General features: G+C 41.1%; 1 protein-coding gene across 11 annotated transcripts in view; it reads left to right on the top strand.

Moving 5' to 3' along the window:
* SMARCD3 (SWI/SNF related, matrix associated, actin dependent regulator of chromatin, subfamily d, member 3) overlaps positions 1-7,096 on the top strand; it is an 88,539-nt gene extending 81,443 nt beyond the window's left edge. For 8 of the 11 annotated variants that reach the window (XM_046930164.1, XM_046930173.1, XM_040691983.2 and 5 more), the window contains 3 exons: positions 1,747-1,869; positions 2,895-2,996; positions 3,077-7,096. In XM_046930164.1, coding sequence (XP_046786120.1) covers positions 1,747-1,869; positions 2,895-2,996; positions 3,077-3,148 — 297 coding nt within the window. In that variant the 3' untranslated portion in view covers positions 3,149-7,096. The remainder of the gene's footprint in view (positions 1-1,746; positions 1,870-2,894; positions 2,997-3,076) is intronic. The other 3 variants (XM_046930156.1, XM_046930192.1, XM_015281035.4) reach the window with 1 other exon arrangement.
* Positions 7,097-17,876: the final 10,780 nt, after the last annotated feature.

Genomic DNA, 17,876 nt, shown 5'->3' with positions numbered 1-17,876 from the left:
GCCTACGTACTGTTTTAAAGGTGGTTTGAACAACAGAAGTCCTATGGATTCTGGTAAAAGATCATTTTCAGCACAGCAGCTGCTCAGACAGTTAGTTTCCAACCTGGAGGATTATTGTTTCCAGTGCAGCTCCCCATTTTTGACATCTTTACCACCTTTTATTGAGCATTTGCTACGGCAGAGTGTAAGCTGTGATTAGTGTAGGTACTGAGGTCTCTTCTGGGTAAGCGGGCCTTGACTTCTGTATTTCTGTTTGTACCATTTGTTGCTGTGCTGCCAGAGAGTCATCTAGAGGGAACGTGTTGCATACCAATGAGAGATTTCCTTCTAGCATGGCTACATCATTTTCCCAAATGAGAAATATTTTAAGTTGAAAGCAGGTGTATGGGAACTGTTGAATCACAGCCTGAACCTTTGATTGATCACCTGAAAGTAAATCTTTCCCGTTACAGAGATCCAACGCATCGCGACGCTTATACAATTTCCCGTCGCGATGTATGATGACAGTTTTAAAACGAGCACTGAGTCAGCTGCAGGGGCACAGGTGAATGCAATTTCACCTGAGTGACCGGAAGGAGTGGAGCCAGGCTTCACCCCTCCTAGATCCCATTTAAGGGCTGATTCCCAAGGAGGAAGGATCTCCAGATAGAGATCCTTCCTTTTGGAGCCTTTCTGTGAGCCTAGTACACGGGTAAGAGCTTAATTTCATTTCTCCTTTGTAATGTGATAATCTCTCTAGTCCTGTACCTGTATACCTGTTTGCCATACAGCAGGTCTCTTCTGCTAACATACTTTGCAGTTATGTCTACAGTGGTGGACTTAGTGGCATAGTTATATCAGAGGACGAATGTGTTCCTCCCTCTGTACCTGGCCACATTAGGTGTTTTGGTGACTAGATTTATACAGGAAATTTAAAGAGACAAACTTACAATTTCAAGTGAGAATTTTGGTGGAACAGGGTAAAAAAATGTTTCTGTTAGTACATGTGCTAATAGTTCATTAACAATATTAATTATGATGATAGTTATCCAGGATAAGTTCACATCCTTGACTCTTCATTAGAGTCTTCATTCTTCCCTGCTGGTTATTGTTCACTTATTTCATAATAATTTTGAGAATATGACTCATTTTCTATAAAACTTTCATATTCCCTGTTTCTCATTGTTGACATTCCTTTTTGCAGCCATAATGACATCAATAGGCTTTCTCACCAGAAAAAAATCTAGAAGTCATGGCTGTTATGTAAGTTTATTTAACATGCACTTGATTAGACAATCACTAGCGCAAAATTTGAGTATCCCAACAGATTATTGAAGGTATAATGATGATTAACCAGAGAAATAACTGCTTTCTTGCATTGGACAGTGTTTAAAAACATACTTATACAGCACCTTAACCAAAAAATCCCTAACTTGGCGAAAAGACTGCTTATACACAGAAAATCATTACAACTGGGAAAGACTTGGCTCTTCGGTATTGTATATATGTGCCATCCAGCAGTTTGATGCAGGAAGTGAAGAATATGCTTATATTGCAGAAATACACGTGAAACCAAGATGTAATTTCAAGATGAGGGTTAACTGCTACTTTGAAGGGAAAATTCAGTGGGATCTTTCATGGGTCTTTGGTGTAGTATTGTCACCTTTTGCACATTACAAGAACCACAGAGACACTAATGGAGCTGGCCTCAGGATTGTGGAAGCATGTAAGGAACTAAGTAACATCTAGCTTATTTTTTTCTGTTAGATTCATGAGACAATCGAATCCATAAATCAGCTAAAAATACAACGTGATTTCATGCTGAGTTTCTCCAAAGATCCCAAAGGATACATCCAAGACCTTCTCCGGTCCCAAAGTAGGGATCTTAAGGTGAGCTATGGTTTGAAGACTGGGACAAGAATGTAAGAACTATAGTTAAATGTCTATAGCATGTATGGCTAAAATGTCCAGGATAGAAAATTGGTGGAAAAGAAGGCAGTGAGTATAACACTGCTACCCAGAGCAGAAAGTATGCAGTAAAGACCAGTTAGGCTGTATTACACTTCCAGAGTAGGGGCTAGGTGAACTTGTGATTAGAAAGTAAAATGGAGCTGCAGGGATAGGTTCGTGTACTCAGTAAAACTAAAGGTATATGAAACTTATTAGGAGGATTCTGTAGCACAATAACACTATTTGAGTGCTTTGTTATTTTTCATAATTAAATCTTATTTAAGAAATTGCAGATTAAATATCAGCTGCCTTTGAGCTAAGGTTCAAAGAAATAGAATGCAAGGAAGTTCACTTTTTTGCCAACAAAATAAGAATTTGTTTCTCACAAAGTTTCACAGTTTGTAACTTTAAATCAGACACCTCAAAACCAGTTATATAAATACAGCCGTGACATTATTTTAATGAATTGTCCTTCAAATATAAATATCTATGTTGTTAATCAGTAATCTTCCAAAGATATATTGTTAAGATTCTGATCATTATTTACATTCAAAAGGGGAATAGGCATCTAAAAGAATGTTCAAATATACCTTCAGCTTGAAGAGAATGAACTAAATGTTGTAGAGCTTCTGCACCTGCATACATAGAGCAGTTGTTCAGTGTTCTCCTCGCTGTTTTTAAAATGTTAGAGGTCTGCAGCACTTAGTTTGGGCAGCTGAATTACTCCTTAGCATAGCTCTGGAGCGTAGGTTAAGAGCTGTTCACAATTTGCATTTTATCGTCATGTATAGTAAGTAACCACACATGCCATTCATGCTATTCATTTTCCATTTGCCTTGGGTTTAGAGGTCAGTCCTGAATATTTTTAATGTAGCAGTACAGATAAATTTTGACTCCAGGTAAATCTAATATTTCTCCACATGGTAGAGTAGCTATAGTGAAAAGTATTTTTACTCTTGTCACAGGTGATGACTGATGTAGTTGGAAATCCAGAAGAAGAACGCCGAGCTGAATTTTACCATGAGCCATGGTCTCAAGAGGCTGTGAGCAGATATTTCTACTGCAAGGTATGAAGGAGTTAGCCACACTAATGGCTCATAAGTGAATCTTCCTGTCACTGAACAATTGAATCTGCCGAACTGTACAGTTTCTCTTTTTCTTTCAGATTCAGCAGCGCCGACAGGAGCTGGAACAGTCTCTGGGAGTGCGCAACACATAAGTATTGCTCAGAACATCACATTGGCATCATGACTACAGAACAAGTGGACTCCCCAGCGTTACTTAGCTCACTGTTACACATGGACCTGCTTCCTGACTGGATGGAAATGTACCATCAACAAAACCAGTCAGAACACCAGCTTTAGAGTGACCCTTGAAAACACCGCCCATTGGAGGTGTCTCAAATCATTCCAGGCCATAGATAGCAGAAGTTTGCCGTGCTTTATACAGGTGTCAGTGCAAAAGAAGATTAAAGATTAATTCATCAACTTGCATCATTGAGTTCTAGTGGAAAGTTCAGATACTACGCAGCAAATCCTTATGGATTACGCATAGAATCATGGATGGTATTGATGGGGGAGGTTGAGCTGAGTGTTATAAAAGACTACAGATTTAGAGAAATAAAGGTAATTCTCATCCTGTGTTACCTAAGAGTCTTAAATAGTAACTTCTCTGGAATTAGACAAGATAGTCCTGAAGTCCTGATGGTTGTGGAATGTTTTACATTCCTGAATAGAACTTTCATTATAGTGCAAGGAGCCATCATGCCATGTAAAATAATAAACTAGGAGAGTTTTCATTCCTGAAATGAAAAGCTCCTCTGGAAGAATAAAGTACATTCAGGACAGTTATTTTGCAAACTGTAACACTCTCCATTTCCCCTGCCCCTGCAATGAAAGGCAAACAGATTTATATATCACATGAGTATGTGCTATACTGAGAGGAAGAATTTTTTTTTTTCAGAATGAAAGCCTTTTAGGCATTCTCGAGTATCAGTGGGTTAGTAAAGCAGAAGTTGAAGCAAGAAATAAGGCAATCTGAGAAAATGCGATTAACTTAATGGTGCTTTGCTGATACCTGCCTTGAACACAGCAGATATTAACAATAAGCTTATAGGTAAAATAGGAGATTGGTTAAACATTTCTTTCTTTGTGTGCCACTGGAGATCGAGACTATAAAGAAGTTCTCTGATTGTTAAGTTGGTTCAGAATCCAAGAAGCTTAACTTCATGTAACGTGGCAGTTTTCTCTTTACTTCACAGTCTTAACAGAGTCCCTGGATTGGTCTTCTTCAATCATAGGTACACTGGCTTTTCCTATGGATCATTCAGTTCCCCCATTCCCTTTATGTGTTGGTTACATAGGATGCTGTTGAATTATGAAGTACTATCAGCCTTAGATACCCCTTGGAAACCACCTTCTTTGAAAATACATGACAAATGCAGACAATGGGAATTATACCATATTGACTTGGAAGCAGAGGCATCTTCATTAAATCCTTCCCCCATCCTGCTTTTTGTAGTGCATAGATTAGTTTGTCATTAATGAACCAACATGATTTCTAGTCCAAAAAGCAGCTGCCAAAGTATAACTGGGTCCTGATGATGTAGCACTCAAAATTCTCTTCTAGGCTGCTCCTCTTCATCTCCTTTCTTTCACTTTCTTGGAATGAAAGTTCACATGTGGTAAGGAATGGAGGCAGCTCTTTTAAGTATTTAATTTTGCTATAGTAAAGTTCTCTTCTGCTGTCTTTGCCAGTTTCTTACATATTTGAATGTAAAAGTTTCTTCTGTCCAGTCACAGAAGACACAAGTCTTCCTTCCGACTGCTTCGCTGAATATATCTGCTTACATGTTACCAGTGCCATAGCTTTCACTCTGTCCATTGTGATCAGAGGTGTCAGAAAATTTAGGCTTGATTGCAGTCATATGTTGGCAGTACCACTGTGTAAAAACATTGGTGTGAGAAAAAGCACAGCTGTACCTCTTTGCCCAAGGCCTTTTCCTGGGAATGGCTCGGTTTGGGTTTAGTTTAGTTAAAAACCCCTTTTTACACTAAAACCTGAAATCCTGCAGTCTTAAACTGAGTCTAGGTAGAGGCTGAGAGGTTGCCAGACAGTTAATGACTTTAAATCTTATTTGCTGTAGGACTATGCTAATTGCACTACAAGCAAAAATTATGAAGGAAAACAGTGGGGATCATCTGCTTCTGTGCTTCCATATTTGTTACTCTGCTGTGTCAATTGTGTGCATGCTGTCCAGTGTAAAATTCTTTTCTGTATGTGGTAAACAGAGCAGCTACATTCAGGGGATACGCTTGATCTCCAGGAATAATTAATTCAGAAAAAGATAAGTGGGGGTGTGAGAAGGGCATGAAGCTGGGATAGATGCCGTTTTTGGTTTTGAGAACATTGCCATTTGAGTGACAAATACTTCTTCAGAGAAATTCCAGTTACATGCCACAGCTGGCAAAATAACTGAGTCTAATCTACTTCTAGAGTCTCTCTTTAGAATTAATTAATTGGATGGGTTTTTCAGAGCAAATTAATGTAAGTAATGTGTTGCTGCTGCCCAGTGGAGCCAGAACAGCACCACTGGAAGTTGAAGCTATGTTAAATACTAGCGCTGTACTGAAGTGTGTGTGTGAGCGTGCACGTGCATGCTCGTGCATGAGTCAGCCACTGTACATGGCCATCCAAAATCCAAATTCTTATGTCTTATGGTCCATATTCCTACTGCACATAAAAAGACTGTTCACCAGTGATGAGTCTTAGGAACAGTTGTCAGGTGTCTTCCTTGTGGTGAAAATGCATCTGTGATTTTAATGCTTTTACCTTGGGCTCTGAAGCAGTTTGGGCCTTTGTCATCTATCCCAGGGGTGTAGCCAGGTCTTGGTTTTTGGACAAATGTGACATTATATTTGAGGAGAAGCAATGGAACAGTTCTGGAAGGAACTGGAGCAAATGCAGCTTAGGCATGTGAAAATGAAAGTTGATGGTACTGAGCTGGCATGTAATTGCAGCAGATTTTGAATAATAAATTCATCTGAGTCTTGAGATGATGGTATTTTTTGGCTAGAAAAAAAATGGCAAGAAATATTTTGCGTTTCTTTGGTTTCTGCCACAGTACAATACAAATATGAGCGTACTGCAAAAATAAATTGAACAAATAGATAAAATCTGTGCACAGAAATAGTTAATTTACAGGTGATAATATAGATTGTTAGAAAATATAGCACAAAATCAGGACAGAGTTAAAACAATTTCTGGAATGCAATAAAAGGGAAATATATCTTGAAGCTGAAATGTTGGCATAACAGCTAAAGGAAAAACAAATGTTTGATTGTGGAAGAAAAATAACAGGATAGGGAGAAGAATATCACAATTGTAAAAGGAAGGAAGAAATGGGAGCAGGGTGCCACTGAAGTGCCATTAAGACATAGCACAGGATAACGCACAGAGTACTGCTGGAAGTAGCACAGCTGATGTGGTTTTGTATATTTTGTGTGCATGTGAATATGTATACGTGTAGAGGTCAGGTGTGAGTATCATTCTCAACTGGTATTTAGTTGGGGAAATGGGCATGCAGGGCACAGCCACGTGTACTGTGTATCACTTTGGAGACTCATTTTCCAATCATTATCAACAGGGATTTAGCCATTCCACTTAACCAGCACTGGTTGTTCCAGTGCATGCATGGCTTCAGTTGACAGCTTTTTATATCACACTGTGTAGAATTTATCCTGATGAAGCTGGTGAAAGTATTGGTATTGTATGCTACAAGTCCACGTTTTTCAAAAACAGTAGTGAGATGTTGGTTTTTTTTTCTGCTTGTGTTGAGAAGCCTTTTTATGGCAGCACAAAGAGATGAAGGGGAAATGAAGGCTTTTTTTTTTTCCTGAAGAAAGAGGTCTCCTTTCTGTAACTGCTCTGTTCTTTAATAGGATGTATCTGTTCTACCAGATCCTGTATGATTAACTCCTTTTCCAATCTCATTGAAGAAAAGTACTCCATTTAAAAATACAGCTGTGAGTTTGTGAGTGAGCAAATATATTCATACGGGGAGATGGAAGAGAGACTCCATCTATTCTGTAGCCACCGTATCTTCACTGTATGATGATGAGTGAGTGGTAGAAAAGCTTTTAACAATAAATGCTTTGTTTCTTTGTAACTCTTGCACTTACCTTATGCCTCTTAACAAAGAAAACTCCTTTGCAAACTTCTTTTGTGTAAGAGTAATGTTGTAGGAGCTTTTTCATACGTTTCCTCTACAGAAAATCTTATCTAAGGACTAGGAAGAGATCACTTCCTGTGTGAAACTGCTCAGAGACCTGGAGATTACTGGGCAACATGGGGCCATTTACCCCAGTCTGTGGTGAAGAAATGATGCATGAGGTGACGATCTCAGGCTCTGCTAAAAGGGCTAACTTGGTATAATTGGTTTCTTTCTGCTTCTGATGAAGGACTCCAACATTCTCAAGTTTTCAGATTTCTGCTTGCTTGTATGTGCACACACACATAAAGAGGGAGTACAAACACAGGCTTTTAACTGGACGTGACAACAGTGAGAACTGTTACTCTTTACATCTTTCTTATGTTTATGTAGGAGTTTGAGGATCTGCTGCCAGTTAAAATGTCAAAGTGTCAATGAGAAATCCTTAATATTGGAGAAATCTGGCTTCTGTGCTTGGTCCTTTGATGTATACTTTGCTATTATTATTAGTTACAATCAATGAACAAAAATTTACAGCTGGATCATGAGCTTGGAAGCTGAGAGGAGACTGGAAGAAGCTGTGCCAACAGCCAGCCTTTCTCTATACAAACATTAAAAATACTTGACAAGATGAACAAGCTGCAGTTCACCGGCTCAATGAAGGAGGTTTTGTTTTGGGGTTAAAGTGTCAGAGCCCAGCAGACTGTCAAGAAAGAACAACATAAAGAAGTGGAGTGCACGGAGAGCAGAAAGAAGAAAAAAATGTGAAAGAGGAAAGGAAGGCCTAGAATTATTTCAGCAACTCAGTGAAATTGGAAGCAGAAGTAGCAACTTTAATCTGAGAAGAAAGCAAACAGCCTGTATAAAAAAAAAAAAAAAATCACAAATGTCTACAAAGATAGGCCTGGAATAGAGAAGCTCTACCTGGATGGTTATCTAGGAAGTCTCAGCAGATGAGAAAAAAATTAATTTTGATTTTGAAAAAAAAATACATCTACACACTTCCTGATGGAGGGAAAAGCAAGTAGCAATAATAGCAATCATATCTTGTGGTAATAACAAATCCCATGCATGTTACCCCTTTCCTCTTGGAGCAGCAAAAGACATGCTGTTTTTCCAGGAATCTGAGAGGAGAAATGCACATTTACTGTTCAGTTTCCTGTTACTTCTTCACTTTTCTCAGAGGAAAAAGCCATTGGTGAGTACAGTGCAAAGAATGTGGATAAATACAGAAAGAGTTTAGGATGATCATAGGTAGTTCTCTGCAAGGGGAGCTGCAAGGTAGAAGTTACACTAATTTAGATAGAGTAAATCTGTTATAAAAACTGTGGTAGGGTTCAGCTCGAACTTAAAACACAGTCAAGGCAGAGCTAATGAGAGCAGCCAAATTTTAAGTCATGACACAGTTGAGCAGCTGAACATAACTACTTCAGGTTAAGGTACTTTGCTGTCCGGACTCCACCGACCAGACCGCAGGCTTAGACACCTGGTTCATGTATGTCTACACTTTTTTTTGTCTTCATAAGCAGCCACTTAGGCTATATGTCTTCTGAAATTTAAGATTGATCATTGCCCACTATTTTGGTCTTCCTTCCCCCAACACAGCATACTAGTCACTGTCATTATTGTACTGATGGGTCTTCGTGACTCACCAGCCTCACATGTAGCTTCCACATCCTGCCCTCGGGCCTAGTGGCTCAATATAAACTCGGGCCTGGGCATGTGGCTTCTGTACAGGTTATATTGCTGGTGTGACCGTTTCCTACTTGGCTATAATTATACTTTGCTGTGGGGCCTGTTGTTCCTGTACAGTAGACTGACTTTGATGTTTGACTTTAGATGTGCCTCATAACCATGAGCTTTTCTGACGAGTTGGACACTGAGCACGAGTACCACCTCCTGGTTTGCGTTGCTTGCCTTATTCAGAAACTGCTGGGCTGGGTCTTGGTTGGGGAGCCTCTTCCCTGTCAGGCATGCTGCCATGCTCTACTGCTGGCTGCCTGTCCTCAGGGAGCAGCCACCTCTTACTGCTACCTGGCAGCCATTTTTTCTATATCCTCCCGTCTTCTGTGTGCTGTGTCATTTGCAGGCATTTTTTTTCCCCATGCATTTCATACATCTCTATAGGTTTTAAATAGCATTCTCCCTTTCCAGATGTCATACCTATGCTACCTGGATGCTGTCTTTATCACCCACCATTTCAAACACTGAACTGAACTTTGAAACACTATTCTGCTCCCTCCATGCATTTATGCTGTTTCAGTTGATCTTGCCTAGTCAGCTTTAGATGCCTTTAGACATAACTTCCCCTGGACAACATTAAGCAATTTGATACTCTCTTACTTTACTTTTGTATTATAGGATTAAGTGACTTTCTATAAGCAGGACAAGAAGTGATAGTGGGAAGGAAGTGGTGAAGCAAATGTGTATCTGATAATTCCTTGAAAAACAATTTCCCGTACTCTATGCAAGGCAGGTTCCAGAATGAGATAAAAATGGATGAGGATTACTGCAGCAATGGATATTTTGTGCCTAAGGTAAAGGGATAAGGTTTCAGACAGATTGAAAGGAATTTAAATTTAGGAAAAGAGTTGGGATTAGGAGTGGGAGTACGGTTTGAGTTAGGCTTTATATTGGGAGTTAAGTTTAGTTAAGAATAAAGATTTTAAACTTTATTCTTTAGTTTAACTTTAAACTTTAGTTAAGTTTAAAGATAAAAGTCAGGGTTTATTTAGGATTTGAACTGAGAAGGCAAGGAATAGAGTTTTGGAAGCCCAAGATACGAGTGAAGGTACGTGGCTATCTGCAGACACTGTGCCAATGTTGTCTTCAGTCCCTGTGTCACATCAAGTTATTGCTGATGCTGGAGTAGTTCCTGAGCATCCTGTCTGTGGAGATGCAGTAGAGAGTGCAGCCCTGTGGCACTGACAAAGACTTTCACTGTAGGGTGGTTAATACTGCCATGTGGGCAAAGATGGATGATTGAGGAAGTAGACCTCCTGTCCTTGTTGTCAGTCAGGGCTGTGCCTTGTTATGTGCTCCTTACCTTCCCCTACAGGATTACTACAACTGGGTGTAGTAAGGGGCAGCCCAGGAGTTGTTTCAGAGGCTGCCCCATGCTAGATAAGAGCTGGTTCCAGGCAGCTCTGAAAGGGACCTGCTGCTGGCCAGGACTGAAACAAGTGATGTTGGTCACACCTCCAGGAGAGTACACCGAAGGAAGGAAAGAAGTACTGCACAGCAGCAGCTGGGAAAAAGGAGTGAGAAAATGTGGGGAGAAACAATGTGTTGAAGAAGGGGAAAGAGGTGCCCCAGGCACCAGAGCAGAAGGTTACTTGCAGTGTGTGGAGAGGTGGATGGTGGAGCAGGCTGTCCCTCTGCAGAGCAGAGCAGATCTCCATGCTGCAGCCTGTGGAGAGGACCATGGTGCAGCCAATGGAGAGCCTCCACAGGAACGGACTCTAGGCGAAAACATCAGCCCTTGTAGAGGAACCCTTGGAGCAGGAGATTTGGTGGGAGCTGCCCCCTCTAGGGAAATTTCTGGAGTTCTGTGGTACAGACCTATACTGAAGCAGTTCTTGAAGAACTGCAGACTGTGGGAAGGATGGCAACCCATGGAAGGGACCCCACACAGGATTAGGTAAAGGGAGTGAAGAGGAAGGAGTACCAAAGACCAACCACTACGCCCTGATTGCAACATCTGTTCCCCATTTCCCTGCACAGCATGGAGGGAGGAAAAAGAAAAAGGTAAATGGGGGTTATTGGTTTTAGTTTCCTTCTGGTTCTTACTACTCTAGTCTGTTATTAGTAGGCAATAAATTATATTATCTCCCTGTACTGACTCTGTTTTGACTGTGTAATAGGTGAGTGATTTTCCTGTCCTCATCTCAATCTTTGAGACTTTTTTCATCATATTTTCTCTCCCTGTCTTTTCGGGGAAGGAAAAAGAAAGCAGCATGGTAGTGCTTAGCCTACCCATCAGTGTGAAACCACTGCACGCTGTGTCCAGGGGCACAGGATCCATAGTGGGGTCTGTGTGTGGAGGGGACAGTGCTGTGAAGCGGTGGCCCTGTGGTCCTGAAGGAGTGCAGCTGTGGGCTGGGGCTGGAGGAGCCCCTGCTGAAGCAGTGAGGGTGCTGATGAGGATGGACTACCCCTCTGGGTAAGGGGTTTGCCCCTGATGCTTGGCTGTGGTGCTGGTGGAGCCTGTTCCCTGTCCCTTTTTTTTTCTTCTCTTTTTCTGTGTCAGTCCTGCATCCCATCTCTGCTTTTTCCCTTCTCTCTTCTCTTTGCCCTGAGCTGCACACCTCTCTTACAAGTTGCCCCATCAATCCCTTTGTCAACTCCTTGGCATGTTTTTTCTATTTGCCTGTTCATCCCACTGCCTGTCCCAGCCTCTCTCAGTTCTCTATCGTTTCCTGTCTGCTTTTTTTTTTTTTTTTCAACTTATGCCTGTTTGTGTCTCTTGCTGCACAAACTGCTGCTGCTGCTCACTGCCGTTCTTTTCCATTTTCTGTTGCATGTCTATCTCTTTATCTTTGTCTGTATGCCCTGCTAACCTGTCTCTGGTTTTAGCTCTCCCTCCTCTGTCCCATTCCCCCTGATGCGAAAAATGTAGATTAACCTTACACTGTGTCAAGCAGGTATTCCTTTATTGCAGTGCTGGGTACATACGGGATTGCTCCGCCCAATATGCGCACTTCAGCTCGTGCAGATTACATTTATTGGTCGTGCTCATACATACACATATTTTTCCACAGAATTTCATGCATATGCTAAATATTTTCTTGAACTCATTAACGTTTTCTTAGAACTCATTAACATAAGACCCCTCTCCCTAGAGCAAACTAACCTATATCAGTACCATTCAGTCACTCTGTTTTTTAAAATCTTATTTTTTGTGTGTGTTGTTGATGTTGTTCTATTGTTCTTCGTTGTTATTTTTACATTCCTCCATCTCGGTCCTTCAGCCCATCACTGCTTTTTATTCCCCTGTCCCTCTGCCTCACTGCTCCTCATCCCTGTCTCTTTCCTTTTCCCTTTGTTTTGCCTGTCATCTTCCTCTCTCTTGCTCTGCCTCTGTCCTGTCTCCCGTCCCTGTTTTTTCTGATTCCCTTTCTGCCCCAGTGCCCATCCCTATTCCCTATTTTCTTTGCTTTCTGTTCATCCTGCCCATCAATAAACACTAGCACCCTCTCCAGGCATCAGGAAAAGGTGCAAATATAGGGAGAACCAAGTACTTTCTGTTAACTTCTCTCTGACAAAAGCCTTGACAGTGACCCCATAAGGTGAAGTGCAAACACAGGGTGACACATAGCCTCAGTGCACATGCACTGCTCATAAAACACGCAAAAGGAAAAAACATGTAAAACATGTGGAAGGCTTGACTGCTGGACCAGCGGGTCCCCTCCCACTCAGGACATTCTATGATTCTGTGGTTCTTTCTTTCACTTTTTCCTGACCAATGTAGTTTTTTAATCAAAACCACCTTATTTCCAAATAGTGGAGTTATTTAATAAACTCTTTAATAATCTCTTTTTCACTTTCTTTTTTCTGTTTTGACAGTGTTTTTCTTTCTGTGTATTTTTACTCATTATGTCTTTATCCAGGAGAAAATAGTGTTACACATAATGTTTATTGTTTGGAACAGATGTCTTAACTGTCTATTTTAGATGGATTTCCATCCTGTACAGCTTGTCATGGTGAGATCTGAAATACAGAAGGAAATTCCTGTGATCTTTTCCTACAGGAAAAAATAGGTTCCTGGTATGTATCCTCATTTTCTAAATCATTTTCTGTTAATACTCTCTAATCTGTATGCATTTATTTTCCTGCCACTATCTTCATGTGTAACTTGGGAGATCTGACATTATTGTTCTGTCACGTATCAGCATATTAAAACCATTCTCTTATACTGACAAAATTTCTATTGTCTGAATAGAGACTGTGGAATTTGGCTGGACATTTGTTGCTATTTATTTGTTGAAATAAATACTGTAGTATATGGTTGTGCCAGGCAAGTTTGTACTGTTGGCTTCAATCCTGCAGTACTGAACTTAGTCACAGCCCTTCTCATATTTACAAGAGACTTTGGCTCAGTCCCATGCTGCTGAACAAAATTTCTATGCTAACAGTTAGGTTTTGTTTAATACTGAATTAAAAACTGCTGTTAATTGATAATAAAGCTAAGTAAGGTATACACAGCCTATAGACAATTAACTATGTAAAGAATGATGGCTCAGTAGCTGACCTGAGGATATTTTCTGTAAATACTGCAAATGTAATTTAGTGGTATCTTTGTATGTTATTATTAACACAATGCTCTTAGGTAAATAAGTGTTACGTATTTAACCTGTCAGAGAAGTCTTGAATCTGAGTGTAACGGCCTCCTGTAGAAAAATAAATAAATAAATAAATAAATAAATAAATAAATAAATAAGCTTATAGTGGCATTCCTTTACAAATAGTGAGGATCCTAAATGCCTTCCTTGAGACCAGGGCAGGAGCAAACAGGATGTAATGTTTGTTAAAGCAGAAGGAACTTTTGTTTAACAAAGTTCGGAGGTGAAAGGAAGCTGACCTTTGGGAAAGTTAGTGAATTGTTGGAAGACAAATAGAGATGTGGTAGCTTTTTCATTGTTGGAATTCCTTTTTTGTTGGTGCTACACATTTGATGGAAGTATTTGGTAAGATACTGTTAGATATTTTGTGCTTTTGCTTTACAATCTGTAAGTCTGTGGCCCATCCCCACTCATTTGCTTACAGACAAATACTGTCACCTAGTGACGCCTTCAATTATTTTGTCGCTTCCCAAAGCATTCTGATAGGTAGTCTACATGAGAACAAGTACAGAGGAACAAAGCAGCTTTGCAAAGCAGTTAAAAAAAAACAACAGGCAGTCTATACCACAGACAAGGTGGATTTGTGCAATGTCTTCTTTTTTTTCAGGTAGCTGTGGAGCTTCCTTGGACTATGCAGGTGCTTCAGATGAAATAAATGGGAACAAATACATGGTTTTGCAGCTCAAGAAGCCTTTTTGTCAGCTTGCTCATGTTGCACTCTCATGGGGGGGAAGGAGAAGTTTTCGTGATGGTCACTTGGAGTGATGAGATTGCTCACTTGCCTCCAAAGACTAAGTGCTTCTCTTCTATTCTAGCAGCCTGTGGCTGTGCCATGGCTGCAGGTCGTGACTATAACAGGACTGATCAAGATCTGGGCTCCTCCTTTTCTATCTCTTCCTCTCAGGCTTCCATGGAGCATTCTGCAGACAGCGTGCATACAGGTCTGTGTCTCTGGCAGATGTTGGGTGTATATAAAATATATTTTATGTATATACAAGCATGCAGTAAGTCTATATACATATATTACTTGTGTGTGTGTAACATATAGACTTATTCAACTGGGGCAATTTCATCTGAATTTCTACATTTTGGGACTATAGGAATAGGATGTAACTAAAGAAGACAGAAAAAAATGAATAGAGATTTAAACCTTATTACAGAAACAGAGGATAAGATTTAAACATATTGAATAAATGACTTCTAGAGTCAAAAGTCCATAAAGAAATGAAATGCTATAGATTGCATTACAAAAAGAAAAAGACTAATAAGAATGAGAAAGGTCATGTTCAGACTAGAGAAGAGAATGAGGAGAGACCTCATCACGTCCTATAGCTTCCTGGTAAGGGGGAGTGGAGGGGCAAGCACTGATCTTGACCCTAGGTTCTGGTCACAGGTTTGGCATGGAGCAGAAAGAAAGATATAGCATGTTTGTAAAGCATCTATTGGCTATCTATTGGCTATTGTATTCTCCACTACAGGTAGTAGAACCAGTAACTCAGACTTCAGAGGTTATCGCTGAAACAATTTGACCAGTCTGGGAGTGGGTAAAAGATCTAACACACATCCCTAAGCGGTGGTGCACTCGGTCATTTTGTTTGCCTGATCCTCGGGGAGTTAGGAGAAATCTATGCCTCCTGCATGTCTTCAAGCGCATGCGCATTGCCACCTGGAGGGTTTATCACAATAAAGACTGGCGGATTTGCTGTGCAGAGCGTTCAGAACTCAGATTCGCTACATCTGCATTTCTGTGCGCATGCGTTGTGCTGCCGGCGGCACCAAGCGCGTAACATTGGCAGTTCCGCATCTTGGCCAGGCGGTGGCAGCAGAGACCACGGAAAGAACTGTGTCATTGATGCGGGTCGGCAGCGCGGACGCCGGTGATCCGTTCCCTCCTTTGATTGCAGGGGAAGAACACAAAGATAGAAGAGGAGGGAAAGAAAAAAAAAAGGAAGAAAAATGAAAAAAAGAAAAAAAAAAAAAACCAAGCCAAAGCCAAGGAAAACTTCTCAAAACCCAGCAAGCCTGTGCCTTGTGAATATCTGTAAAGAAATGAATAAATAATAAAAATAATTGAATTAATGTTGTCAGCTGTGTTTTGTTTTGTTTTCTCCAGCATTTGAGGTGACAAAAAAAGCTGGTATGAATGGGACAGATGTGTGCAGTGAAGCCAAGGATGGTTTGGAACAATTCACAGAGCAATGCAGACTTACAGAAGAAACATCACCTGGCCTCACCACTCTGAGATGCCACCCAGCTCACCCGAGGCTTGTAAATATCCACTGGATCAGCTTGGATATTGAGCGATTTGTCATCAGTTCTCGTTCACAGCCAGTGCTGGGATCTGCCACGGGGCATTCTGACCGCGGGCACCGCATTTAGCAGGCAGTGCAGTACTGGTGGGACTGCCCAGCACCTCTTTCACGTGACCAGAACTTTTAAGGCCGTTAGGATTGTTGTCAGTGTCCTGTTAGCACCAAGGTTAGAGTTACCCTTAGGACTGACATTACCATCAGCATTGCTTTCCTGGTGACTTCTCTGGGTCATTCTCAAGGGATGTTTAGAGTGAGGCCTGGTGTCGGGAGAAAGAGGACAGACTCTGGCACTTTATGAAAGTGATAACAGAGACAGTTTATTGGAAAAAATACAACTCTTAATACAAAGTGTGCTTCTGATTGGATGCAGGCGTGACTCACGTGTAACGTCTCCATAATCGGTTGGTTACTATGTGGATGGCACAAGACAATCACACACCTAAGTTTCTACTCTGATTTGTTGGTAACAAACAACTTCTTACCTCACCCTGAAGTGTAACTTTTTGCTCTTCTCCTAATGCAGCTCTTTTTCTGCTTATGCATCTCCCTTTTCTGGCTAATTTTGTCCAGGACTGTGACTGACCAGAGTCAGCATCACATACACCACAGCATGTAGGCCTCAGCCTAGGCTCACATAGTCATGTTCTCCACTAACAAGGGATGTCTCAATAGCCTAGTAGAATTCTTTTAGGGCCATCAGGGCTATGATTAACATTACTTTTAAAGTTAAGATTATTTTTACCTTACTTTAATAAGTGTTTTTTGGGTTACGATCACGGCTATGGCTCCTTTTGCTACAAAATTTTAGCATGATTTTTATTGTTACGTTTGGAGGAAGAGATGATTTTAGAATCAGGGTAAAGGTTAGGATTAGAGTTACAATAGCATCAACACTGGCAAAAAAAAAAAAAAAAAAGCATGGCAACATCAATTCGATTTTTTTTTTTAACAGAAAAATAAGTTTTCCTTGGTTTTCTGCGTCTCTTTTCTTACTCCCCCTTCACCTCCTTCTAACTTTGTTTTTCTCTTGGCATGAAGAGAGAACGGATAGCCGAGGACCTCAGTGCGGTCTCTGCTGCCACCGCGTGACCAATCCGAGGAATTGCGGCCGCCTATGTTTGGTGTCGCAGCAGCCGTGCGGAAGTGGCGTGTGTCGTTCGGGTCGCTCTGCTACCCTGTCTTTCTGCAGCTTAGACCCCCAAGGCAGTAGCGCGCACGTGCCAGAAGACAACTAGGCCACGTTTGCGCCACCCAACAAGGTGCAGGCGAACAGTCAATACTTGGAGTGCTGGCTCAGCACTAATCCCTGCACTTCCAACCCAGGCTCCCCCTTGTCTATTTCCTTGTGTGAGAAATGCTCTAAATCAAAGATTTCTAGTTAGGCAAAGATTATACTGATAGCAGCAAAGTTTATTCATTATTGCAATACTGGGAACACACCCCCTATTGGAAAGGGAGAAATTGCACACCAAACACTGAAATTCATTCCATCCTATACCCCAAACCCAATGCAGGTAATGCTCTCGTGGCTGTCATTAGTTGAGCATCTCAGGCTCACAATCTCCCCCGTGCTGTTGCTAGGATATATTCCCATATAAGATCAATTACCAACCTGGTGAGTTTAGGTATGTCTTGTACTTTCCTGGAGAGAGAGGAGGGCAACAATTCGGGAAGTTAGTAAATTTGTCTGTCCAGTGTAAGGCTCTCCCCACCGTGCGTATTTAACTTAGCTTGAAACTCTCAATTCTAACCATGTCAGAATGCCCCCAGTCTTAACTTCACTCTCTTCAGCCACTTCCTTGGTGGAAAAACGATTTATAAAACTGTTTCACAAAAGGGTTATAACTTCAGTAAGGGCCTATACTACCTACAGAAAATACTGGAAACTTACACTGCAAAAACACAATCTACCTCACACATCTGTGCAGCCTTGCAGACCCAGAGCATCCCAGGTTGTTTCTCATTCTGTAGCACATGCTGCAAGGTAAGCAAAAGCCATAGCCTTGCAAGCTGAGGTGCCTTGCTATTTGTTGCATTCATCCCAATCCCTGTGAATGAAGACTCAGAATGCAATCAAGGCGTTGA

The sequence above is a fragment of the Gallus gallus genome, chromosome 2 (assembly GCF_016699485.2).
Source record: "Gallus gallus isolate bGalGal1 chromosome 2, bGalGal1.mat.broiler.GRCg7b, whole genome shotgun sequence".
NCBI lineage: Eukaryota > Metazoa > Chordata > Aves > Galliformes > Phasianidae > Gallus > Gallus gallus.
Note: the sequence above shows the minus strand (reverse complement) of the source record. Positions and strands in the feature narration are given on the sequence as shown.